This window comes from Panthera pardus, unplaced genomic scaffold (genome assembly GCF_024362965.1).
Source record: "Panthera pardus isolate Hobbes unplaced genomic scaffold, ASM2436296v1 HiC_scaffold_11, whole genome shotgun sequence".
Taxonomy (NCBI): Eukaryota; Metazoa; Chordata; class Mammalia; order Carnivora; family Felidae; genus Panthera; species Panthera pardus.
Genome location: NW_026526666.1, coordinates 55529915 through 55557362, shown reverse-complemented (window position 1 = coordinate 55557362; position 27448 = coordinate 55529915). Strand labels below are relative to the sequence as shown.

General features: G+C 39.1%; 1 protein-coding gene and 1 pseudogene across 12 annotated transcripts in view; one reads left to right on the top strand and one right to left on the bottom strand.

The window, feature by feature from the left end:
• Nucleotides 1-27227, bottom strand: part of DOCK7 (dedicator of cytokinesis 7) — a 224801-nt gene extending 197574 nt beyond the window's left edge. For 11 of the 12 annotated variants that reach the window (XM_019449048.2, XM_019449049.2, XM_019449050.2 and 8 more), the window contains exons 1-2: nt 27067-27227; nt 2356-2461 (exon numbers count right to left, since the gene is read on the bottom strand). In XM_019449048.2, coding sequence (XP_019304593.1) covers nt 2356-2461; nt 27067-27104 — 144 coding nt within the window. In that variant the 5' untranslated portion in view covers nt 27105-27227. The remainder of the gene's footprint in view (nt 1-2355; nt 2462-27066) is intronic. The other variant, XM_019449047.2, reaches the window with a different exon arrangement.
• On the top strand, nt 8058-8650 carry LOC109266756 (nicotinamide riboside kinase 1-like; annotated as a pseudogene).
• Nucleotides 27228-27448: the final 221 nt, after the last annotated feature.

The window sequence follows — 27448 nt, the reverse complement described above, 5'->3', positions numbered from 1 at the left end:
TTCTGACTGTTTGGATTTTCACAAGTGCAATATGAAGCCAAGTCATCCTAGGAGTGAAAATGGGAATCAGCAATTAGGGGTTAAGAGAAGGAGGCATGAAATAAATCAACTAAAACAGTAGGAGAATGAATGGACTAGGAAAATATACTATTTGCCTGGAAATGTTAAAGCCAACGTAAGTGAGTGGTCATAAACTGAGACCAGTCAATGGGATTGTGTTTTCTCGAGCCACACTCAGCTAAGTGCAGGTATGAAACAAGCAGAGAGCTGGATTTGAAAAGCACTTCTGGGTGTGCTGATGACATGAGAAGTTAAGGAACTCAAGGGTATGTATATGCAAGAGAGTAATTATGACAATCAACAAATAATTTAAGTTTGGTAAGGAAAGAAAAGAAAACATCGAAAGGTGAGGGGCAGGAAAAAGTTAGTAGAATCATGGATTCTAGATTCTGGTGGGGGTGAAAGACAGCTGGGAGTCAGGATACCAAAACAAGAGAGCAAGAAAGACGTAGTAGCCAGAGAGTAAGAAGCATAAAACTGAGATTACAAAGGGGTTAAAATTATTTATAATGACCAAATCTAAGGTATGACTATGGAAGTGAGTAGCCGAGGTATGATACGAGACATAGGTTATCAGTACAGAAAAGGAGTTCAAGATTCTGAGAGGGTATTAAAAGAATCACCTCCATGTACATTGAAATCACCCAGAAATCCATATATTCTAAAGTTTCTCCAATCAGCATGTAACTGTTATTAAATTTCATCTTTAAAACTTTTAAAAACACAAACATTATAAACACGTCATTACAAGGCAATCAAACTGTTATATTCTGTCATACCATCTTTTTTCAATAATTGGTACCATTTAGTACCTAAATGAAGTGTTAATAGGGCGCCTGGGTGGCTCAGTCGGTTAAGCCTCTGACTTCAGGTCAGGTCATGATCTCACGGTTTTGAGTTCCAGTCCCGCATAGGGCTCTGCTGTCAGCGCAGAGCGTGCTTTGGATCCTATCTCCCTCTCTCTCTCTGCCCCTGCCCTGCTTGAACACGCATGCACGCACTCTCTTCCAAAAATAAATAAGCTTTAAAAAAATAAGTGTAAATACATAATTCCACCAAAGTCACTTTTTTTTTTTTAATGTTTTTATTTATTTTTGAGACAGAGCGAGACAGAGCATGAGCAGGGGAGGGGCAGAGAGAGAGTGAGACACAGAATCTGAAACAGGCTCCAGGCTCTGAGCTGTCAGCACAGAGCCTTATGCGGGGCTCAAACTCACAGACTGTGAGATCACGACCTGAGCTGAAGTCCGACACTTAACCAACTGAGCCACTCAGGCACCCCCAAAATTTTTTTTTAATGTTTATTTATTTTTGACAGAGAGAGAGAGAGAGAGAGAGAGAGAGACCATGAGCAGGAGAGGGGCAGAAAGAGAGGGAGACACAGAATCCAAAGCAGGCTCCAGGCTCTGAGCTGTCAGCACAGAGCCCGATGCGGGGCTCAAACTCACCAACTGCGAGGTCATGACCTGAGCCGAAGTCAGACGCTCAACCGACTGAGCCACCCAGGTGCCCCCAAAAGTCACTCTTAACTACTTTTTTAATTTTTGACAAATAGAGGCATAGTTTTAATTTATATTCTTACTCTAATAAGTATCCATTTTTTATCAAAATTGATTATCCTCATGCCAGTTTCCTTAATAAGAAAACCCATATTTAGGGCCACCTGGGTGGCTCAGTGGGTTAAGCATCCAACTATTGATTCTGGCTCAGGTCATGATCTCAGTTTGTGAGACGGAGGCCATCAGGCTCTATACTGACAGCATAGACACTGCTTGGGATTCTCTTTCTCCCTCTCTCCCTGCCCCTCCCCCCCTTTCACCCTCAAAATAAATAAATAAAACTTTAAAAAAAGAAAAAAACATGTTTATGTCTCTGACATAGCACCTGGTTAAGGCAATGATTCAATAATTGTATATTCCCTTCTATTAAAGGGGACATACAATACTACAAATCCACATATTTATCTAATGCTGCCTTCAGTAACTATTTCTAGAACAGATTCCTAAAGGTTCCTGTAATGAATCAACTTGGATCTGGGAAGTCTTACCTATAAAGTTCCAGAGTTGATAAATCCTGAATGTAAAGTTTCAAAGCTGACTCAGAAATCAACACCTGTATCACACCTCCTAACATTATTCTCCAACTCAAATTTCAGGAAAGACAGGGGTAGCAACAAGTAAGTTTATGAGACTACTGATGGAACCCAAAATCCATTGGTCTTGTCTTTCCACTATTTTGTCATGGCCTCGTCAGTAACACACCAGTAACATCCCATATTTTAAATATGCTACTTACTGTGGTATGATGGGATATATTACCAACAATGTTGAGGTTTTTGAGCAGTTGGGGAGAACCACTGTATTGTCCAGAGATCTGCTTCCTGACTTCAGCAGCCACAGTTCTACAACAAAGAAAGCAAATATATTATTTTAAAAAGAAACAACCGGGGCGCCTGGGTGGCTCAGTCGGTTAAGCGTCCAACTTCAGTTCAGGTCATAATCTTGTAGTTCATGAGTTCGAGTCCCACATAGGGCTCTGTGCTGACAGCTCAGAGCCTGGAGTCTGCTTCAGATTTTGTGTCCCCCTCTCTCTCTGCCCCTCGCCTGCTTGCATTCTGTCTGTCTCTCTCTCCCTCAAAAAGAAATAAACATATAAAAAAATTAAAAAGAAAACAACTTAGTTTAAAATGGTAAGAAACTAAGTATATTAAATATCCATTTAAAAACCAACAAAATCTCAGAGTATCAATAGGGTCATAAATTTGTAAGATATTTCAGTAAATACTGCCTATAATTACAGTACAACATCTTTATGCTGATGTAGGACAGAAAAGTGAAAGCCAACTTACAGAAGGTTTTTTTTGTATATGGCATTTCAGGGAACATATTTTGGCTTACGACAGAACAAGAAGCTATAATAACATATATATATTAAAATGTGCATATCTTAAAGATATAAAATTCTAAAATATTTTATAAACAAAGAATTAGGAAGAAAAAAACTCTTCTTTCCTATCTAATATTGTTAGCTCTTCATTCATGCCCCAGAAAACTATTCCCTATTTTTACTTAAGTAACAGAAAATCACCTTAATACTATGGCATTAATGGCTTTCCACGATCTGACCCTAATCACCTGGTTCCAGCCTTGCATGTCCTTTCCCAAATTCTTGTCAGTGAACATAAATTGTTTTCCACAATGTTGTTTCTGTCCTGTATCCACAAATTCAATTCTTAACTAGTTTTAAGAGTAAAACCTAGGGGCGCCTGGGTGGCGCAGTCGGTTAAGCCTCCGACTTCAGCCAGGTCACGATCTCGCGGTCTGTGAGTTCGAGCCCCGCATCAGGCTCTGGGCTGATGGCTCGGAGCCTGGAGCCTGTTTCCGATTCTTTGTCTCCCTCTCTCTCTGCCCCTCCCCTGTTCATGCTCTGTCTCTCTCTGTCCCAAAAATAAATAAAAAACGTTGGAAAAAAAAAAAAAAAAAGAGTAAAACCTAAATGACAGGAACTGTATACAAACTTATGATAGCTCACCCCAAACAAAAATAATTCCACCTTTCATTAAGACTTTCATTTATAATCTAATGCATTTTCCTCCTTCCTAGTTATTTTTTCCACATTTTATATACACTCTATATAAAAAGAGGCAGTGTTTAATTCACCATTGTTTTCCCTAAAATATTTAGCATGTGGCACTCAAAACAGGTGACTGGTTAGCCCTATGAAATATACAATATTACTGAACTTTTTGACAAATGAAGTAAATCACAAAAGAATTACCATAATACAACAGATAAATCTTTATTTGAATTCGGATTAGAGTTTAAAAGTTCTACAATTTCAAGCTGGTTAGTGACCCTTGGGGGCATACTAGTATTTCAAATTTACTGAAATAGCATTCCTGAAACAGAAATATTTTAGAAATTCAAATGACTTTTGGGGCACCTGGGTGGCTCAGTTAGTTAAGCATCCAACTTCAGCTCAGGTCATCATCTCACATTCCGTGGGTTCGAGCTCCAGGTCAGGCTCTGTGCTGACACCTCAGAGCCTGGAGCCTGCTTCGGATTCTGTGTCTCCCTTTCTGTCTGCTCCTCCCCTGCTCATTCTCTCTCTCTCTCTCTCTCTCTCAAAAATAAATAAATATTAAAAAAAGAAAGAAGAAATTCAAATGACTTTATACCTCATTAGTCTCCCATTTTCCTTACATTTTCCAAAACTATAAAGCAAAATATTCAGTGAGTCCCAAATCTAATAAATAACTTCCCTGCATTAGTAGCATTTTTATTAAATAGAAATTATAACCCCCCAAAAAAGAAATTATAACACAACATAAAATAAACACCACTATCCATAGATTTTGTGCAATTAACTTTCTGTAGTCACTATCTAACTTCTACACTACGATCACCAACTGGCCACTTCCTTATTTTACAAAACTAGCCTTCTGGGTTTTGCTTTTTTTTTTTACTCTTTTCCAAAATCTAAATCCTACTTTCTCCTACCATTTTACTGCAAATGAGCTGAAACAGGTCTAATGACCTGGTTTCTGGGCCAGCTTGATGATACTTGCGTCCTGCAGTGTTCTCATGCTCTGAATTCAGAGCCCTTTGCATCTTGGTCCCCATTCAAATTTCCAGCTGAATTTCTACAAAATCTTATTTTCCAAAAATTATCCAAATTTATGATACAATCTTTCCCCTCTTTCTTCTCTTCCATACCCCTTTCCTTTTTTCATATTCAATCATTCCACACATTTGTCAAGCACTGTTTTGAGCCTACTGCTCAATTAGAAACTTTTCATACAAAGGTGAAAAAGTTTTTCTTTAAATCTCAAGATACTGAATTACCTCAGTGATCTGAGGTACTTTAGAACATTTTTGTGTGTTATAAAAGACTAATTCATTATTCATAACTGCTGGAACCTAGAAGTTTATCCTTCAGTAGGTAAATGGATATACAAAGTGTGGTACATCCATACAATGCAATATTATTCAGCAACAAGAAGAAATAGGACATCAAGTGACAAACGACATGGAAGAACCTTAAAAGAATACTGCAAGTGAAACAATCCAGTCTGAAAAGTCTACTTACTGTAGGACTTCAACTATGTGACATTCTGGAGAAGGCAAAACTATGGAGACATTAAAAAACATAGGGGTTGCCCAGGTTGGGATGGGGAGGAAAAGAGACAAATAAATAGTGCATAGAGAATTTTTAGGGCAACAAAACTATTCTGTATGATTCTACAATGGTAGATAGATTCCTTATACATCTGTTAAAACCTGCAGAATGTACAACACAAAGAGTAAACCCAATGTAATCTAAGGACTGTAGTTAATAATAATGTATCCATATTGGCTCATCAATTAAAACAAATGTACCACACTAACTCAGGATGTTAATAACAAGGGAAACTTGCTGGGGAAATATAGAAGGGAATTCTCTGTACTTTCCACCAGATGTGAGAAGACAAGAAAGTTCACTTCAGTTTAGAATTTCCCTTAGTCCTCTTAATGAAGCCTATATTATGGGTGCTCACTATTGTGTTTAGTTTAAAGGCCTTAAAATCTCCTGATTCTTTTAAGACTTAGATGAGAATATGAAAAAGTTTTTCGTAGGGCAACATAGAACAAATATTCTGTGTCTCCCTTCCTCAGAGCTATTCAACTCGGTCTACCAATCTCAGCACTACCTCACTGTTTCTGGGGCTAAACCATGAGTAATCTGAATTTTATCAAACACAGGATGTCATTAGTTGTTAAGACCTGCTACTACTTCATGTACAGCTAAGAAAAAAAAATTGCCAATTAACCACCATACCATCAATTAAGTGGAAGACATATCCTGTTTTCAGAAGATGTTAAGCAGTGAAACTTAAGTGAAATATGGTTTCCTCAAAAAGAGATGATCTTTTCTTTATTAAAAGAGACATACAACAAAAGATAATCCCCATGCTACAAATATTTGTCTTATTTCTATATGACAAAATTTCCCCCAAAAACAAAATTAGTAGTAACTTGAAAATAAAAACCATTTCCATATGGGCTATGATAGCAATAAAAATATTGCCCAAACAAGGGATGTATTCATACTGAGACCCTCTGCATGAAAAGATTTCATGGAATGGTACTGAGAAAATTTTCCCAAGAAATAAAATCTCTTAACCACACTATGGCCCGAAGTATTCAAGACAAAAAAAAAATGCTGAATAAATATAGTTCCTATATCAGTTAAAGTCCTTTATCATAAAAGAGTCCTTACTTACCCATAGTGAATAGTTCTAAGACCCCCAGTGGATGCCTGAAACTCTGGATTATACTGAACCCTATCTATATGTTTTTTCCTATACATACCTACCTATGAAAAAGTTTAATTTACAAATGATGAGCATTAAGGAGGGCACTTGTTGGGATGAGCAATGGGTGTTATATGTAAGTACTACACTGTATGTTAACTAACTTGAATTTAAATAATTTTTTTAGAAGTGAGGCAAAGAGATTAACAATAACTAATAAAATAGAGCAATTAAACAATATACTGTAATAAAAGTTATATAAATGTGTTCTCTCAAAATATCTTATTGTACTGTATTCTTTTTTCTTGTGATGTGAAATGATAAATGCCTACATAATGAGACGAAGTGAGGTGAATGCTGTAGGCACTACAACGTGACATTAGGCTACTACTAAAATGAGACATGCTGGATGGTCAGAAGGAGAATCATCTGCTCTCTGACTAAGGTTGACAGCGGAAAGTAAAACTGTGGATAATGGGAGACTACTGTAGATTGCTTTTTCCAATAATTATTTTTCCTACTCCTAGTGATAGCTCTATAGCAGGGAAATACAGGGAAGCCTTTTTTACTTCTAATAAGCTATTAATATTAACTGCAAAGTGGAAAGAATAAATCAAAAATTCCATAGGTACTCATGCTCCTAAATTATGAGAGAATACCGTCTTCCCCACCCAAAAGAACATGATGGAATACTTGACCTATTTGCCTTCTTATCAATTCTCTCCATTTCCACAAGCTCCCTCATTATGTCAACAGGCATTATAATTTTCACAAGAGAAAGCACTCACTAAGGTCATTCACCATAGGATATTGGAAATAACCAACAAAGGACTCACATCCTGAAGGAAATTATGTTGCATTTAATCTTTCTTCTAATCTCCTCCCACTTTCAGATGCCCCATCTGACTATGATTTCCAGAATGACCAATCTGGGCCTCTCTCATCTCTAGTCATTCTTCATGGGATCAGAAGTAAAACCCTAGTAAAGATGAGTAAGGAGAGGGGAGTCTGGTAGACCTTAACCTCTCTTGATCTCAGGGTTCTAAGTTCAAGTCCCACGTAGAGCTTACTTAAAAAATAAAATAAATCTAAAAACAAATAAATACAATTTAACAAAAAAAAGGAGTAAGGAGAGTTTAGACAAAAATAAAAAAGAGCTTAGTTGAGCTTTTCCTATAAAGTCACAGAAAAGAGCCACAATGTTCTATGTCAAAGAAGAAAATAAGATCTCTTGGAACTGGCACTGTTTATACATAACATAAAAGTCAGAGAAGAAGGGAAGGGTAGAAGGATACACCAGGCAATATATCAGGTAAGAGAATACATCAGAGACAAGGCAAAAAAGGACTAGCTAAAAATCCCCAAAAGAAAATGGAAAAGAGCAGCTGACAGATACTCCAGTGTTATGACTATCCAAACCCAAGATTGGTGACTGACGGGTTGAATCATAGTTGTACCACTGTGTATAGTTGGCATTAAAGATAATGAAGAGCAAAACCAAAAAAAACAATCGATTAGATCTAGGCCACCTCTGACCCGGTAAGGATGTGGAAAGAGGGGCCGTGAGCCTCACAGTTAGCAATCTTTGGGGGCTGCGGTGGGTCAGTGACAGGCATGCACCTGGCCAGCATTTCTGCCGCTTTGCCTGGGAGGACTCAAACTGGCACCTGGAAACTTCAGGAAGACGTGATTTTCAAAAGTAATTATGAAAACATTTGTCATTGGAATTAGTGGTGTGACAAATGGCAGGAAGATAACACTGGCTAAGAAACATCTCCCAAACTGCAGGATCATATCTCAGGATGATTTCTTTAAGCCACAGTCTGAGATAGAGACAAATACAAATGGATTTCTGCAGTATGACATGCTTGAAGCACTTAATGTGGAAAAAATGATGTCCCCCATTTCCTGCTGGATGAAAAGCCCAAGACACTCACTGGTATCAACAGACTGTGGAAATGCTAAGGGATTTCCCATATTAATCCCTGAAGGCTTCCTTCTCTTTAATTATAAGCCCCTGACACTCTATGGAACATAGGAGTTACTTTCTGACCACTCCATATGAAGAACGTTAAGGGGAGGAAGAGTACAAAGGTCTACGAGCCTCCAAACCCTTCCAGAGTACCTGGATGGCCACGTGTGGCCCATCTATCTAAAGCACAGACAAGAAATGGAGACATCAGGTGGGAAATGGTTTACCTAGGCAGAACAAAATCTGAAGAGGACTTCTTTCCACAAAGGTATGAAGATCTACTATAAGAACTAGCAAAGCAAAAGTGTTTGCAAGTAGCAACATAAAGATGGAGTGGACTGAATCCTTCCTGAAATGAATTAGGAAACTCAAAGGAGTATGTTTAAGAACCTTTAACAATACACAATATGTAGTTTGGTTGATGACAGCCGTTGGTTCATTTGTTTGTGTTATCACACATGGTTTCCCCAATATGTGGAACAGTAAATAGTGGTCTATACCTTTGGTATAGGAATTTACCTTGATAAGCTGTTCTCACTCCAAGGGGTGCAGAGACACAGCATAGCTCACAAACAATGAGTCAGTTCCTCTAATGATTGTCAAACTTTTCTGAATGGGACCCAGAGTACAAAATAAGGCTTACATCACAATCCAGTATATATGCAATCTATTATGTCTGTATGTGTCGATGTGTTTGTATATATATGTGTCTCTGTACATACAAATACAAACGTGTATGATGTGTGTGTATATATACACACATATCAAGTAACACAAAGCATTTACCTTAGATATAATGCACGGTGATATTTTTCTACTTGTAATTTTTTTTAATATTCATTACCATCCAATGCCACTGCCTACCTCCTGCAAATAAAGGCTTTTTTAGGAGTAGCAGTCACATTGGATAAATCAAAATTTACTAGAAAAAACAAAGAAAACAACAGATTAAAGAAATGCAACATTGTGTTACCTCCTAAGTATCTGTGCCAAAAAAATGTTTAACCTGAATTAAATCAAACCTATACATCTAACACCCAGTTTACAGGAAATACAGAGAACACTAAAACAAACTAGTGCCAAAGGAAGCAATCAGACAAAAACCAGAAGGCAGGTCATTCTGTACCACAAGTCTCTTCAACAAATTAGCATGATGAGTATCTAAAGACAGAGTAACTTTTAGCATAAAAAAGACATCATATGAAAAAAGCAAAGTCTACTTAAAAGAAGAAAAAAAGACTGAGAGATAAAACTAAATGTAATGAATGGTTCCTAACTGGATCCTGATTTGAACAAACTAGCTACAAAACACATTGTTGGGGATAATGAGAAATGTGAATATGGACAAGGTATAACACAATGAAGAATTATTGATTTTTTAATGTGTGTAACAGTATTATTATAGTAATCCAAGAAATGTCCCTATATTTCAAAGATACAAATGATGTCAGCAATTTAGCTTTAAACTCTTCAGTTATTATCAATCTACCCCAATGGACAAAACTAACTAACTATGGAGTACAGATGAGGCAAATACCCTTCGAGAAGCATATCATGTTCTCTATAAAGCCCTGCCTGATTATTTCTGTTCTGTTCCACTCAGATTAGATACTCCTCCTCTGTCCTTTCCAAGTACTCTGTGTTCATCCATATACATTCAAGCAAACAGTTTCCAGGAGGCTAATTCAGCCAGGCAGCAGACCAGCCACACTGCTTTTCACCATGGACTAAGAACCTGGCCTTGCTGACAACGTTTGATTTCAAGAGTAGGAAAGCCCAAATGTTTGTAAACATTCTCTTTGATAGAAGCACATAAATTGCAAGGCAGGTTCTTCTGGAATACTAATGCAACCCTCCAATTTTATATAAAAGTATGGTTGAAGAAAAAAAGGTACAGTGAAGGATTTGAGAACTTGGCTTCTCAGGCTTGGCACATTCTCAGTCTTCAGAGGCACCTTTGCAATTTCTTGAGGAATTAGGGAGGACAAGGAAACTTTACTTCTGATTGGAGTATGCTATTCTGGCTCTTATTTCGTACAAATATCTCAAAGCATGTTAATTTCTGCCATTAAAGAAAATGTATATTCTTTAATTCTGTCTGGTGGCACTTTTCTATCTCCTTGTGATAACCAAACAATATCGCAGACATAGCATCTATCAAATTGTTTTGAAATCTATTTACCAATCTCCTTGCAAGAAACCAAGCAGTAAAAGGTGGGACTTCATTTACTTTTGCACCCTCTAGCAGAGTGCCTGGCATATCCTGAGTACTTAATAAATGTTTAAGCTGAAGTGAAAAAATGGGAATAGAGAGAAATTTTCATAGTTCCTTCCCCACAGGAAAGTAGTTAGGTAAGAATGCTAGAATGGAACAACAGATGTGAGCTTCTTAAAGACAGGGACTATATCCTATTAATCTTTACAACCTCATATTTGAGACAATGGAGAGAGAAAGAGAGAAATGGAGACATGGGTATAAGAGTACAAACAGAGAAAAGGAGATAGGGAGTAAGAATGAATTTTGAGACTACTCAGTTTATGAAACTTCCAAATACCTTTTACAGAAGACTAATTTGTAAGTATGGTTGGTTTTTAATTGATTGGGAAAGGACAAGGAATTATGACTTTTTATCTATTACTGCCAAACAGGAAAATATTTGCTGGGGGACAGGGGGGTGAAATCTGAATCCACAGAAGAAATCTAAATATATAACCTTTTTTTTAAGAACCTTGCTGACATCATTATTGTCCCATTTGCTAAGTGAAACACGGAAACACAATGTTCTATTCCATGTGAAACTCTTCTTTTTAAACAAGATATATGATATTTTCACTTATCTCAAAATAGTCTCTAATATGTCTTTAGCATATCTGCAAAGGTCTGGTTCCAGAACTATGTTCAAACCCTACAATTATGTAAATAAAGTTACTATGAGAAGCAGAGGAAATACGATTTTCCAACCTGGAGAAAAAAAAAAGAAACAACTCTATAAAAGAAGGCATCTTTTGAAGTAGGTTCCACACCCACCCAAAGTGGGTCTTGAACCCATGACCCTGAGATGAAGAGTCACATACTCTGACTGAGCCAGCCAGGCGGCCCAGAAAGACATCTTTTAAGACAGTAAACAGGGGCGCCTGGGTGGCTCAGTCGGTTAAGCGGCCGACTTCGGCTCAGGTCATGATCTCATGGTCCGTGGGTTTGAGCCCCACGTCAGGCTGTGTGCTGACAGCTCAGAGCCTGGAGCCTGTTTCGGATTCGGTGTCTCCCTCTCTCTGACCCTCCCCCGTTCATGCTCTGTCTCTCTCTGTCTCAAAAAAATAAATAAACGTAAAAAAAATACTATCTCCAACTAAAGACAAAAAAAAAAAATTAAAAAAAAAAAAAGACAGTAAACAAAAGGAGTATGTACCTGGCATTAAAAAATTCAAATTTCACAAAGAGATAAAAACAAAAGGTACATCTCTCTACCATCTCCAATCCCCAGTTCTATTCCCCAAATGTAACCACTTAATATTTTATCAGGTATCCTTCAAGAAAAAGATGTGACGGGGCACCTGGGTGGCTCAGTCAGTTAATCGTCTGACTCTTGCTATCAGCTCAGGTCATGATCTCAAGGTGCATGAGTTTGAGTACCACACTGGGCTCCCTGCTGATAGCGCAGAACTTGCTTGGGATTCTGTCTCTGCCCCTCCCCTGCATGCTCTCTTTCTCTCTCTCTCTCTCTCTCAAATAAATACATAAACTTTACAAGAAAAAAAAAAAAAGATGCATCTACTTTTTAATGTCCACATATGACACTGTACAATAAAAAACCTTTTTTGATACCTTATATTATACACTTAATATATCTTGGGAATCTTTCCATATCAGCATATAAAATTAGTAATGGTCTAACACTACTTATCAAGCATTTACAACTTGTGTGCCAGATACTGTGTAAAGGGTTAGATTTGTTATACCTCATTTAATCCTCAGAAAAACTCTATGAAGTAGGCATTATATCAGGATACTTAAGCATCAAGAGGTTAAGGTCACATAACTAATAAGGAATAAAACCAAGATCTGAACATGGAGCCCCACTCTTAAACACTGCTCTCCTAATTTTTACCTGCTACAGAGGTCAAGATATGGGTAAACCAGAACATATTTAGCCAGCAGTCTCTATTGGTAAATATTTAGGCTATTTCTAGTTTTTGCAAAGATTATCACTGGAATCCAAGCTCCATTAGAGATTTTTGTCTAAATCTAAAATTATGAATGATCCTTATTTTCTCTTTTGGGCCTTTTGTACTTCCAAATTTTCTGTAGCACCATATATTATTTTATAGTCAGAAAAAAACAGATATTTTTAGATAAACGTCAAAAATAAAGTAACTTCCCAAGCTCATTAAAGGTAGAGAGGCAGGGTTTGTATTCAGATCCACAAAGCTCCTAAGGCCTATTTCCTTGGAAGTAAGTTTCCAAAAGTCGATGATTCTAGCTACAGTTCATATTAATGAGTTCTCTAGTCTCAAAAACCTAGCCTATGAGGTCAGCTAAAGATACTCAGTGAAAATGTCTAGTGTATACACTAACATATTAATAGGAGCACTGTAACTACAACCACCACCACTGTTATGATCTGCTTCCTATCTTTCAAGGATGGCCAAATAAAACTCCTGTCTGAGGCCCTGTCACTTATCAGTTAGCCTGTGTTGAACTCTTCAGGAATTTAGGTTCACAGTGGACCAGTAACCACTAAAGGTCTAAGAAAACAAAAACAGATAGAGGTTGATTTGTTAAAACCAAAGAACAGAAATCCTTCTATATAATACACTTAACATTTAAGACATAGTTCCTTTTTGGGGGAGGATAAGGAAAAAAAGATTTCGATGACTCATGTATCCCATCTGACACAATTTTGGAATAGCATATAAGTCAAAGATTTAGAAAGCACTATTTGAAAGGGACGTGGATGTCTCCATCACTCTGATCTAGAATATTCCACCATAACTCAATTTCCTCAACTAAAAACATGGTGATAACATTGTTGCCTACCTCATAGAACATACCATCTTATAACTACACACAAAAAGAATTTAAAAATTTACCATTTGAAAAAATTAACACTGATCTGAAATTGGCAACTAAAAAAAAAACTGAGGGTGGGGGGGGCGGGGAGATAACCTCTACTGTAAAAAGTCAATCTTCCCAAAAGGAGATAAATGTATCTTCAATTCCACCCCACTTCATAAAAATAAAGCCAGAATCTCCCACAAACATATAAACTATATCCTGTATACAATTAGTTGCTAAGACCTATTCATGCTCTTAAATACTTCTCAAATCTTTTCTTCTCCTTCCCTTTTCTACAGCATCTGCCTACAAACAATATCATACTTAATGGTGAAAGTCTGAATGCTTTCCTCCTTAGACTGGGGAGAAAGCAAGGGTATCTGCTCTCACTATTCAACATTGTACTAGAGGTTCTAGCCAGTGTAGCAGGGGAAGGAAAGAAAGAGACAGAAACAAATCAAGGGTGTTCATATTGAAAAGGAAGAAATAAAACTCTTTACTCACAGCCAACATAATTCTATATGCAGAAAATCTAAGGAACTCGCAAAAAAACTACTAGAAATGGGGCGCCTGGGTGGTTCAGTCAGTTGGGCATTGGATTCTTGATCTCGGCTCAGGTCATGACCTCACAGTTTGTGAGTTCGAGCCCCACACTGGGCTCTGAGCTGACAGGGAGGAGTCTGCTTGGAATTCTCTCTCCCTCTCTCTCTCTGCCCGTTCCCCACTCATGCTGTATCTCTCTCCCAAAATTAAACAACAACAACAAAAAACCCACAAAAAAAAACAAACAAAAAAACACTACTAGAACTAACGAGTTCAGCAAAGTCAGAGGATACAAGTTCAATATTCAAAAATCAATTGTATCCCGATATACTACAATGAACAAACCAAAAACAAGTTTTTAATTCCATCATGGTAACATCAGAAGCAATACTTAGAAACAGATTTAGCAAAAGAAGGACAAGACTTACATACTAAAAACTTTAAAACTTTGCTGAGAGAAATCAAATAATACCTAAATAAATGAAGACACAGTCTGTTTGTGGATCTGAAGACTCAATATGGTTCAAATGGAAATTCTCCCCAAACTAATTTACAGATTCAGCATAATCCCTATCAAAATCCCAAAAGGATTTTTGCAGAAATTGGCAAACTTTATACTGATGTTGATCCTGAAATGTTTATGGAAATGCAAAAAGTCCAGAATGAGTAAAACAATTTTGAAAAAGAAGTAAAAAGTTGGAGGACTCACACTTCTGGATTTCAAAATTCACTATAAAGTAATACTATTCAGAACACTGGTACTAGTCTAAGAATAGACATACAGATCAATGAAACAGAACTGAATGTCAAGAAATAACCACATTTACGGTCAACTGATTTTTGAAAAAGGTACCAAGGCAATTCAATGAGACAAAAAATAGTCTTTGCAACAAACAGTGTTGCAAAAGAACATTCACACACAAAAGATGAATTTAGACCCTTATCTCACACCATGCACAAAAATTAATGCAAATGGATCATAAACCTAAAGTAAGAGCTGAAACTATAAAACTTGCAGAAGAGAGAAGGAAATCTTGACCATGAATTAAGGAGAGTCTTAGAGAATGACACCAAAATCATGATCTATAATAAGAAAAAAAAAATTTGACGCATTGGACTTCATCAAAATTTAATATCTCTGCTTAAAATTCACCATTTAGAAAATAAGAAACTAAGCAGACAGGGAGAAAATGTTTGTAAATCATGTACCTAATAAAAGACTTGTATTCTGAACATATAAAAAAACTCCTACGATTCAAAAACAAGATTAAATAACCAAATTAAAAATGAGAAAAAGACAGGAATAGATATTTCACCAAAGAAGATATGTGAATGGCCAATAAGCACAAGAAAACATCACAAAATCATTAGGGAAATGCAAATCAAAACCACAATGAAACGCCACTTCACACTCATTAGAATGCCTACAATCAAAAAGAAAACACCAGTGTTAGCCAGGATGTGGAAAAATCTGAACCCTCACATATTGCTAACGAAAATGTAAAATGGTGCAGTTGCTATGGGAGAGTTTGGCAGTCCTTAAAAATTAAACATAAAATACCAGATGACCCAGAAATTCCATTCCTAGGAACATATTCACAACAATGGACAATAGGTGTTCAAAAGAAGCTCGTACATGAATGTTTGCAGAAGCACTATTCACCATCGCCAAAAGGTAGAAACAAGCTAAACGTCATCAAGTGATGAACAGGTAAACAAAATGCATGACAGACATATAATGGATTATTCAACTATAAAAGGGAATGAAGTACTCATACACGCTGAATCATGAAAATATTATGCTAAGTGAAGGAAACCAGGCACAAAGAGCTACATATGTAGAGGAAAAGCAAATCTAGAGAGAGAGGCAGGCAGAAAATGGGTTAGTGGTTGCCTGGGACTTGGAATGGGAATAGGAAGTAAATGGGCACAAGGGATTTTAGGGGGTGATGGAAATGCTCTAAAAGTAGATTGTGGGTGATGGTTTCTCATAACTCTATCAATTTACTAAAAATCACTGAATGGTACACTTAAAGTGAATTAATTTATGGTATGTAAAGTATACCACACAGATTCTGTGTCTCCCTCTCTCTCTGCCCCACCATTGCTTGTGCTCTCTCTCTCTCCCTTAAATATAAATAAACATTAAGAGAGAAAGAGAAAGAAAGAAAGAAAGAAAGAAAGAAAGAAAGAAAGAAAGAAAGAAAGAAAGAAAGAAAGAAAAAGAGTCGGGGTACCTGGATGGCTCAGTCAGTTGAGCAGCCGACCTCAGCTCAGGTCATGATCTCATGGTTTGTGAGTTCTAGACCCACATCAGGCTCTGCACTGACAGTAAGGAGCCTGCCTGGTATTCTCTCTCCCTCTCTCTGCCCCTTCCCCACTTGCACTCTCTCTGTCTCTCTCTCTCTTTCAAAATAAATAAATAAACTAAAAAAAAAAAAAAAAGAGCCTAGGAATGACTGGAATTGCTCTGTGAAGGTAAGAGGAAGAAATTGCTTCCCAGTCAGAGAAACAATGATAAAGGGAGGAAAAAGAAGAGGAAGAGTGGAGTCTCTAAGAAAGTCTTGCACCCTTCAGCTCCTTCCCACAATCCCTGTATCTTCAGCAAAGTTTATGAAAATCATTAAATGGCTGATATGATTGCAGTTTTTGGTGTCAGAGGACAAATGAGATGCAGGAGTGCAGATGCAGAAAAGAGGCAAGGGAAGTCCAAAACACAAAATCGAAGCAGACCTCCTTGTGAGGGCTAGGGATTGGCATTAAAGTCAGAGCTAAACTCGGGGCGCCTGGGTGGCTCAGTCGGTTAAGCGGCCGACTTCGGCTCGGGTCATGATCTCACGGTCCGTGAGTTCGAGCCCTGCGTTGGGCTCTGTGCTGACAGCTCAGAGCCTGCAGCCTGTTTCGGATTCTGTGTCTCCCTCTCTCTGACCCTCCCCCGTTCATGCTCTGTCTCTCTCTGTCTCAAAAATAAATAAACGTTAAAAAAAATTTTTTTTTTAAATAAATAAAGTCAGAGCTAAACTTAAAGTTTTAAGGAACAGGGATCCACGGCTGCATCAGGCTACAACGCTTTTCTTTAGATTTTTGTATTTACCAGTTACATTTGAATTTTAGCAGGTAGCACAATTGACTATATTGCTATATGTTTAGATAATTTTAGTGATCTCAACAAGTTACAATGAACAATTTGAAGGAATATCAGTTGTTTTGGTGTGACCAGCACTCTAACCCTCCTCCTTCTTTTGGTTAGGAACCCCTTCTTTTTGGTAAGGAACTCCTTACTTAGGATTGGGTGGGGCTGACACCATCACCTCTCTCCTCCAAGCTGAGGTGAACAGGTGACCAGGAATGGCCAGCAACCCCTATATCCCTAAACACAGTAATTTGTTCAAGGAAGGACATGTGATACAAGCCAGACCAATAATTGAGTTCCTGAATGTTTTCTGCCAAAACTAAATGGTAGGATTTAAGCCTAGGGCTGTCAACAATCATTGTAACCATTCAGTGGAAAATCTATCAAAGATGCGAAGATGAGAGGCTGCTGATATCATCTGTATCCCTGGACCTGACATACTCAGTTATATGCAAATTAATCTGACTGGAGATTCTGTCAAATGCAACCAAAATGTCTCCTCTGTAAAAAGCCACTGAAAAATTAGTGACACATCTACACTGGTTGCCAAAGGGGTCAAAATGACACAACCCAGAAGTGAAGGGGAGTTCACTCTCTGAGGAGATTGAATTGACTAACGGAAAACAGGATGCAAGAGAAGAGCAGGGAGATAAATTTCTTCTTCTAGACTCCCATCTACTGATGTGAGAAACTGTTCCTCTGTCCAAAGATACCCTGTGTGACCAAGCAAGCACACCTGCCAAACAATGTCTCTCCAGTCCTTTGTGAAGCACTGGCCAATGAGATAAGGTATCACCTTACATTGTTTCCCATCTCTGCCTCACTTCCCTTTTCTCAGGATCCCTGGGATTATGCCTCCCAGATAAACCCTCAACCTTAATCCTTGTATCGGTCTCAGTTTTCTAGGGAATTCAGATTAAGAGTATCTACAAAAAAACCTACAGCAACCATTAGGCTTACTATTAAGTGAAACATAGAAAGCTCCCCTCCCTCTGAGATCATAAACAAAATGAGGACACTCAGTATGAATACAATGTTAAATAGAAAGGGTTATAATCTACATAGTAATGCAAGATAACCATCTATAGAGCAAGACAAAAAAGCAAATCAGCTATAAGGTTTGGAAAGGAAAAAACAAAAATTCATAATTTCCAGATGATATGGCTGTCTATATAGAAAACACAAAAGTCACAGATACATTTTTAGAATTAACATGAATTTAACAAGGTATGTAGCTAGATACAAAATGGTTATATACTTAGAAATAAATCTAACAAAAGATATGCAAAAACCTTACAGAGAAAATTATAAAATTTTGTCGTATGATATAAGGAAGACCTAAATAAATGAAGAGATACACCATAATCAGGGATTGGAAACTCAGTATTATAAGGACGTCATTTCTCTGTCAAATTGATGTTTAGATTCAACGTAATCCCAATCAAATTCTAATAGGACTTGGGGATTTTTGTTTGGTTTTTGGTGGATTCTAAAATATACAAGGCAATTCAAAGGACTAGGGGAAAGCAAGACACTTTTTTAAATGGTGGGGGGAGTTATTCTACCAAATTCTAAGCCTTATTATAATTAAGAGTATTTATAATTGGTGAAAATATGTATAACCAGCCCAAAAAAACAAAATAGAGAACCCAGACAAAGACCCACAAATAATGACACAATCTATTATAGAAGTGGCAGGGCAGGTCAATAGGGAAAGGATAATCTATTTGGAAAAAAATTAAAATTCTTATACACATATCAAGTCCAGGCGGAATATAAACCTAAATATAAAGGAGCCAACTAGAAGGTTTATGATAATATACATGAATATCATAACGACCACAGGTTTATAAAATATTTCTTTTCTTTTTTAAGTTTATTATTTATCTTGAGAGAGAGAGTGAGCGAGCAGGGGAGGAGAGAGGGAGAGAGAGAGAGAGAGAGAGAGAGAGAGAGAGAGAGAGAATCCCAAGCAGGCTTCATGTTGTCAGCACAGAGCCCTACCCTAGGCTCGATCCCACAACTGTAAGATGACCTAAGTGGAAACCAACCAAGAATCAGACATTTAGCTGACTGAGCCACCCACAAGGTAATAAAATATTTCTTAAAGAAGACCTCAAAAGTACTAACCATTAGAAAAGAGAGAGAGAGAAAAAAAAAAAAAAGAAAAGAGAGAGAGAGAGATAAACTGATCAATTATATTAAAACTGAGAACTTAGTTTTCAAAAGACTCCATAAAAATAATTTCTTGAGAGAGAGAGCATGCACGAGACAGAGCAAGGGAGAAGGGTAGAGGGAGAGAGAGAAAGAGACACCTTTTTTTTTAATGTTTTCATTTATTTTTGAGAGAGAGAGAGAGAGTGCAAGTGGGGATGGGGCAAAGAGAGGGGGACAGAGGCTCTGAAGCGGGCTCTGCACTAATAGCAGTGAGCCCAATGTAGGGCCTGAACTCATGAACCCAGAGATATTACCCGAGCCAAAGTTGGGCACTCAACCAACTGAGCCACCCAAGCGCCCAGAGAAAGAGACTCTTAAGCAGGTTCCACATTCAACCCGGAGTCCAATGTGGGGCTCAATCCCATGACCCTGGGATCATGACCAGAGCAAAAATCAAGAGTCAAATGCTCAACTCACTGAGTCACCAAGATGCCCCTCCATAAAAAGAATTTTTAAAAACCACAGGGTGGGAAAAGATATTTGCAAAACATATAATCAATAAGTGGGTTAATACATTGAATATGTACAAAGTACTCACACAAATCAATAAGAAAAAGAATAATACAAAGGGAAAAAACAAAGGGGGAGAATGGCAAAAAATTCAAATAGGCAATTTACAAAAGAGTAAATCCAAATAGTCAATACGCATACAAAACAGAGCTCAATCTCATTAGTAATCAAGCAAATACAAATTAAAACTTTTACAGTAAGACAGCATCATGCATGCATCCACCAGATTGGTAAAAATGAGAAAGTTGGCAGGACCAAGTGATGGCAACTAGGTAAAATAACACTGTTGTGGGAGTGTGTATTTCTTCAGGTATCTTTGAAAACAGTTTGGCATTACCAGATAAACTTAATGATGAATAACACTGCTAAGACAAGCAATAAAAAATACTTAAGGACCAGCAATACCATACCTGAATATATACCCTAGAGAAACTCATGCACATGCATACCAAAATACATGTATAGGAATGTTCACAGGAACATTGTTTGTTTTTTTTTAAATGTTTTATTTATTTCTGAGAGAGAGAGAGAGACAGAGGGTGAGCAGGGAGGGACAGAGAGAGAGAGGGAAACACAGAATCCGAAGCAGGCTCAAGGCTCTGAGCTGTCAGCACAGAGCCTAATGGCCAGGCTCGAACTCATGAACTGCGAGATCAGGACCTGAGTCCCAAGTCGGAAGCCCAAATGACTGAGCTACCCAGGCGCCCCCGGAACATTGTTTGTAATAGCCACAAACAGGAAACAATCCAAATGCCCATCTACTGTAGAATGAAAAACTGGGGTATATCTATACAATGAAATAATATAAACCAATAAAAATGAACTCCAACTATCTATAACATAAATTAATCTCACAGATAGAATTTGAACAAAAGAAGCATCACAAAAAAAGACAATATACAATATGATTGTATTCAAATGGAGTCAAAAACAGAAAAAAATATATTGTTTAGAAATGCATTTATAGGGGGCATCTGGGTGGCTCAGTCAGTTAAGCATCCGACTCTTGATTTCAGCTCAGGATATGATCTCACAGTTCATGAGTTAAAGCCCCACATAGGGCTCTGCAGTGACAGCACAGAGCCTGCTTAGGATTCTGTCTCCTTCTCTCTGCCCTTCCCCCCGCTTGCTCTCTCTCTCTCTCTCAAAATAAAAAAAAATAAACTTAAAAAAAAAGAAAGAAATGCATTCACAGGTGGAAAGAATAAAGAAAAGCGAGGAAATGGTCATCCCAAAAGTAAGGATAATGAATGGGAGTGGTCTGCAGGAAAGTGTAAGATTGAGAAGAGAAAGGATATATCAGAAAGAAAAAACAACAGAACAGTTACAGAGATGGGATTGAGCAGAGCATTTGTGGGGGGTACAAGTAAACTAGAGAGTAAGTCAACAAGAGAAGGACCAGATTATAGATGACTTTAAAATTCAGGCAAGAGGGCAGGGCACCTGGGTGGCTCAGTCGGTTAAGCGTCCGACTTCAGCTCAGGTCACGATCTCACGGTCTGTGAGTCTGTGAGTCCATGAGTTCGAGCCCCGCGTCGGGCTCTGGGCTGATGGCTCAGAGCCTGGAGCCTGCTTCCGATTCTGTGTCTCCCTCTCTCTCTGCCCCTCCGCCCATTCATGCTCTGTCTCAAAAATAAATAAACGTTAAAAAAAAAAAAAATCTTTTTTTTAAATAAATAAATAAAATTCAGGCAAGAGGGGCATGTGGGTGGCTCAGTCAGTTAAGCGGCTGACTTCAGCTCAGGTCATGATCTCACGGTCCGTGAGTGTGAGTTTGAATCTCACATCAGGCTCTGTGCTGAAAGCTCTGAGCCTGGAGCCTGCTTCAGATTCTGTGTCTCCCTCTCTCTGCCCCTCCCCTGTTCACGCTCTCTCTATCAAAAATAAATAAACATTAAAAAAAATTTTTTAATAAAATAAAATGCAGGCAAGAGTTTGGGTTTAACACTTTAACAAGCCACTCTATATTCTTGAACAAAAGAATGCCATGATAAAAGCTGTATTTTAGGGAGACTTCATTTGCAACACATTTGAATTACAGGAGGTAAGAGATTAGATCAGCTCTAGCCCCACTGAAGTCATCAGGAAGTGAGGTAATGAAAGATGCTCCAAGGTGGCAGAGCGACATTCACTGAAACACTTCTTACATGTCCAGTTTACACAAGATTCTGTGTTCAACTCTAGAGATAAAAAGACACAGACCAGCCATCAAAGAGCTCTGAAAAGCAGTATAAAGTAGGGGGAAAGGGGGAATGTGGGGAATTGAGGGGGGGGGGGGGGCAAGAAAAATTACAAAGACAAACCCAAAAAACAAGAGCTCATGAAATCAGTGATGAAGAAAAAAGTCAAAGACCCCTAATCCTCAAGCGTTCTCTAATTCCAGTACACGTAAAAGTACCAGGGGAAGCACAGTAATATGGCCCAAGGGCCAATGAGAACAAGCAGGAAGGGGCTGTGACTGTACCACATACATGTGAGAAATGTGACCAGAAAAAAGGAATGACTGGTTGGCAGCTAGAAATGCCAGAAGATTCAATGTTTCTTCGTTTTATGATGAGAAAAGCGTAATAAGTCTTACGGTTTAAGGGAAACATATATGAAAAGAAACAGACAGAAGATGATAGAAAGGAAAGGAAAAAATTATGAGAGCAAGATTCTGAGAGAGGGGTGCTTTGGTGGCTCAGTTGGTTAAGTGTTCAACTTCAGCTCAGGTCACAATCTTGTGGTTCGTGAGTTCGAGCCCCGCGTCGGGCTCTGTGCTGACAGCTCAGAGCCTGGAGCCTGCTTCAGATTCTGTGTCTCCCTCTCTCTGACCCTCCCCTGTTCATGCTCTGTCTCTCCCTGTCTCAAAAATAAATAAACGTTAAAAAAAAAATTAAAAAAAAAAAAAAAGATTCTGAGAGAGGTGGCAAGGTATGGGGTTCAAAGGACAAAACACGAGGTAAACTTTAGGGAAGGCACACCTTCAAGCTCATAAGAAAGATGGTTTAATGACATATAGGAACAGTAGCATGCTGAGGTTATAACGGACTCATGTTAGATGGTCTTGAACTTTTCAGCAAGAGATGGGGGTAGGGAAACAGACATTAATAAGAGAAAGGATTTAGAGTAAACCTCATTTCAAATGAGAAGACATTCATTAATAAAAGATCAACTCTGCACTGTTCTGCTCTGCCTCTAACACTAATATGCAACTAAGGGGCAAGAAAGAGGTTAGACACTGAAATACTACTCCTGTAGGATTTTCCTCAAAAATAAAGATCTGATGAAAGCCTTTCAAAGTCTGCTTCTTAGGCAGCAAAATGATAACAAATTAACAAAGGAAAGATGAAGTAGGTAAGGGTAACTTTGGGGATGCTAACTGTAGCACTGTTTGAAAATCTGGAAGTATCATAGAAAACATTTTGCAGAAAGAAAATACAGTCAATTAAAAAAAAGTGTAATCTGAAATCAGAGGATTAGGGTTTGAATCCCAATTCAGGCAAATAATTTCATGCTATGTAGGCCTCAATTCTTTGTCTGGATTATGGGAATCATAATAACTGTAAATGATATAGGAATAACAATAGCAGCAGCTAACATTTTTTAATGCTTATAATGTTTCAGTCACAGTTCTAAGTGTTTTGTATGTATTAACTCACTTAATCTTCATGATAACCCCATGGAGGCTTTTATCCCCATTTTACTGGAAAGAAAACCAAGACAAGGAAGTTAGATCAACTGCCCAGAATTACATAGCTATTCTGTGGTATATGCAGAATTTGAACCTGTACAATGTGACTGACCTGCTATGTTCTTCACTATGTTCTTTCCCCTTCTCTGGGTAATAAAGATGAGAATATAGTAATAAGTGCTTTAAGTATATCCAAATGTTCATTATTACTGCTGAGTATCAAGTAACAAAACAAAATAATCCAAACAAAAGCCTAGATCATTAATCTACAGTCAACGTTCCACAAAATTATATGCTAGGGGGTGATTATAAGGGGAGTAATGAACAATGTATATGCCTTGCCCTCCAAAAGCAGGGAGAACAGACAAGAGGCAATAATTGATATGAACAAAATATACATGCTGCTTTTCTATAATGAGCTGAGTAAAGTAGTACAATCAGTGATAAAGAATAAAGAGCTTTCAGAAATCACAAAATCACAGCCTCAAGAAATAACAGCACTAAATGCAAAGGGTTAGGAAATGACTGAACCAGAAAAGAAATCAGTATAATTCTTTTTAAAGTAAAGATTTTGGAACAATCATAAAGCTTTAAACAGAAGAAAAAGAAGGCTTCGAATAGCAACAGGCTTTTCACAGAGCAACAAATTTCATATATGCACATCACAAAATGACTTATCACTCCCAAGAAAAGGTCCAACATCACATTATGAATATTATAATAATAAAAAATAATTGATGCTGGGCACTTATTATGTAGAAAGCTGTGTTCTAAGCACCATACAGGTACTGATCTGTTTAATTCTTTTTTTTTTTTTTAACGTTTATTCATTTTTTAGAGACAGAGAGAGACAGAGCATGAGCAGGGAAGGGGCAGAGATAGAGGGAGACAGAATCCGAAGCAGGCTGCAGGCTCTGAGCTGTCAGCACAGAGCCCAACACGGAGCTCGAACTCATGAACTGAGAGATCATGACCTGAGCTGAAGTCGGACGCTCAACCGACTTGAGTCACCCAGGCGCCCCTGATTTATTTAATTCTTACAACAACCCTATAAGGTAGGTCCTACTATTATCCCCAGTTTATAGATAGGGAAAATGAAGAAGTAAGGTGAAGTAACTTGCCCAAGTTTATTCAATGCAGGCCAGTGCTGGGATGTCAAACCTAGGAAGTTTATCTCCAGAGTATGTGCTATATATACTTCCTCTAGTAGGAAACTAATCAACAGAACAAGAATTTATTCAGAAGTGTTATTTGACCATATTTAGTAACAAGAATGAAAGTACCTTTCAGTCACAATAAGCAGATAATAATTCATCATCTATAACAGTTCTGTCCTCAGTCTTCCCTTCAAATTAATCTGCACATTCCTCCAATACTATCTCATCTACTCCTCTGGCTTCAATTACAATGTATTTGCTGATTCCCCAATCTAGACATCTAGCCCAATCTCCTGCATCTTCAACATCACCAACAACCTAATAAATATCTCTCCTTAAATGCTCCAGGAGCACCTCAAAATCAATAGGTCCAAAACTGAATCATCATCTCTTCCCATCTTGTTTCCCACCCTCAAATCCCATCTTCCTCTTGTACTCCCTTACCTCAATGACTGCCTCCATCATCCACCTGACTGCCCAAGTCAGAAACTTGTATGTCATCCCAGACTCGTCAGTCATCCTCATCTTCTGTACCCAATCACTAACCAATCACCTAAGTATCTCTCCAATCAATGCATGTCTCATTTCCACTGCCTTACTTAATGTGACAACTCTACAAGGCTACATTAATTTGAATTTTTGTTGTTTTGTGAAACTTCCTTTTTTTCTTGTATTTTGTCCTCTCATCTCAGCACAAACTCCATGAATGGAGAACAGATATTGTATATATTTCATATGTAACTCCCTAGTGGGCAATTTCCTGATCAATAAATATTCTCAGTGAAACTTGGTTCTATTAAAGAGAAATGAATACTAAGTATATATGTCAAGCAATACATTTTTAGGGATATTGCCTTCACAAACAAGACCCAGTTATTTCACAAAAAAATTAAAAAGAACAAAAGTAATAATTTCCTATTAACTCTAAGGATATACTAATTATTGTTCAGTGTTCAATGATAGTTACTAAAGGCCATGCACCATGCTAAACACTTTACACAAAGTATGCCACTTAATATTCACAGTGCTATGAGCTGGGTACTGTTACTGTACCCATTTTCCAGATGCCAAAACTGTAACTTAAAAGAGCTTAAACAATTTGATTAGAGTGCCAAGTTAGAAAGTAAGTCAGGATTTGAACCCATGGCATAATAGTCCGACACCAGAGCACATGTTCTTACACACTTTTTATTTTGCCTCTTAAAATGAAATGTGTTTTAAAGCGCAAAAGAAAAGAATAATTACGCACAAAGCTTAAATCAAAAAGATGTTAGTTTTAAATGAAAAACGTGCCAAAACAGAGTAACCCTATGGAAGTTCAGGCAGTTAAGAAAAGACCTGTCTGGTCGGTCCAAAAATCGTTAAGATCAGCAAACTAAAAAGATCCAGAACCACAGAAATAAAATTGTCAAAAAAAGTAATGCATTCGAATGTTTCTTTCTTTTCTTGGGACATCATAATAAAACCAACACTGTCTAGTGTTTTACACATTAGTATATTTCACAATGAAATTCTACAGATATTAAAATCCCCCGCCGTATTTCAATTTTTGGTTCTGGCATCCTACCCGCCACAGGCTGGTAAAAGGTTCGGAAACCTCAACCATGATCACATGCTTACTTCCAGACTCCTAAAATATGAGCCAAACGGCCAGTGTAAAAAGAACACTGCCTATCATCCATCTTCGTCTGGTGCCATGAGAAACAGGCACACATTTAAATTCACATGCTACTAAGATGAAGCTTCAGCCTACAATTCGCCCAAGATTCGGCAGCTGCACACCCGAGGTGCAGACCACAAGCTCTCAACTTTTCATTGTGCCTATACGTTTTAGATTCTGGGTGCACAAGCCCACTTTGAATTGTCCCTAGGTTGCAAAGAGGAATCCTGTCAGATTTCTCCGGAAGGGTGGGAGGCGTAAGAAGGGGCGGCCTCCCACCGGCCCCGAGCCCGCCGCGCGCGGAACCTTTTGTTGGGGTGGAGAAGAGGGCGGACCCCCGCACCCTCCTGGGGGCAAAAGGGGGTGGGCGGGGAGAGAGGGGGAGTTAGACGCCGCGGCGGCCCCAGGCAGCTCGGGGGTGGGGACACAAAGAATTTGGGGAGCGCTGATCCGCCGGCCGGCGAGCTCCCCCACCCGCCCTGCAGTAAGCCGCCGCGAAACTCCAGGCCCGGGCCGCCGAGGAGCTGGCAGAGGCGGGCGCGCCGGCGTGCGGGGCTCCCCGCGCCCCGAGGCGAGGATCGGCGGCGGGTGCGGGCTGAGAGCCCGGGTTGGAGGGCGGCGCGAGGCCTCGGCGGCGCCCGCCACAGCCGCGACCCCCCTCCGCCCAGCCGCGGACCAGGCCGCCGGATCCCCGCGCCCGCGTCGCCACACCCACCCGTCTCCTAGGCCGGGCCCGGGAGGACTCCCGGCTCTTCCTCCCGCTGAGGCGGCGCGCCCCGCGCCTGAGATTTACCTGCTGATCTTCTGGGCAAAGGCGCGGCGCTCGGCCATGGCTGCTAAGGCGGCGGCGGCGGCGGCGGCGGTCTGGGCGCGGACGGGCGGGCGCGTGCCTCCTCGCTCACGCTCCCTCCCTCGCGGCCTCCGCCAGTCCCAGCTCCGGACCGGGGAGGCTGGGGCTGGCGGCCGGAGAGCCGGGAACGAGCCCTGCCGTAATGCTCCTGAGAGGCGCGCAGCAAGAAACCGCTCCTCCCCCAGCGCGTCAATGCCCTCGGGAGCCCGGGCTTCAGAACGCAGCTGCGGCCGGTTGGAACCAGAGGGAAGAATGGGGCGTGGAGGGAGCGACACGCCAGTCCCGGCTGCCTCGCTGCTGCGGGGCCCGCACGACCGAGAGAACA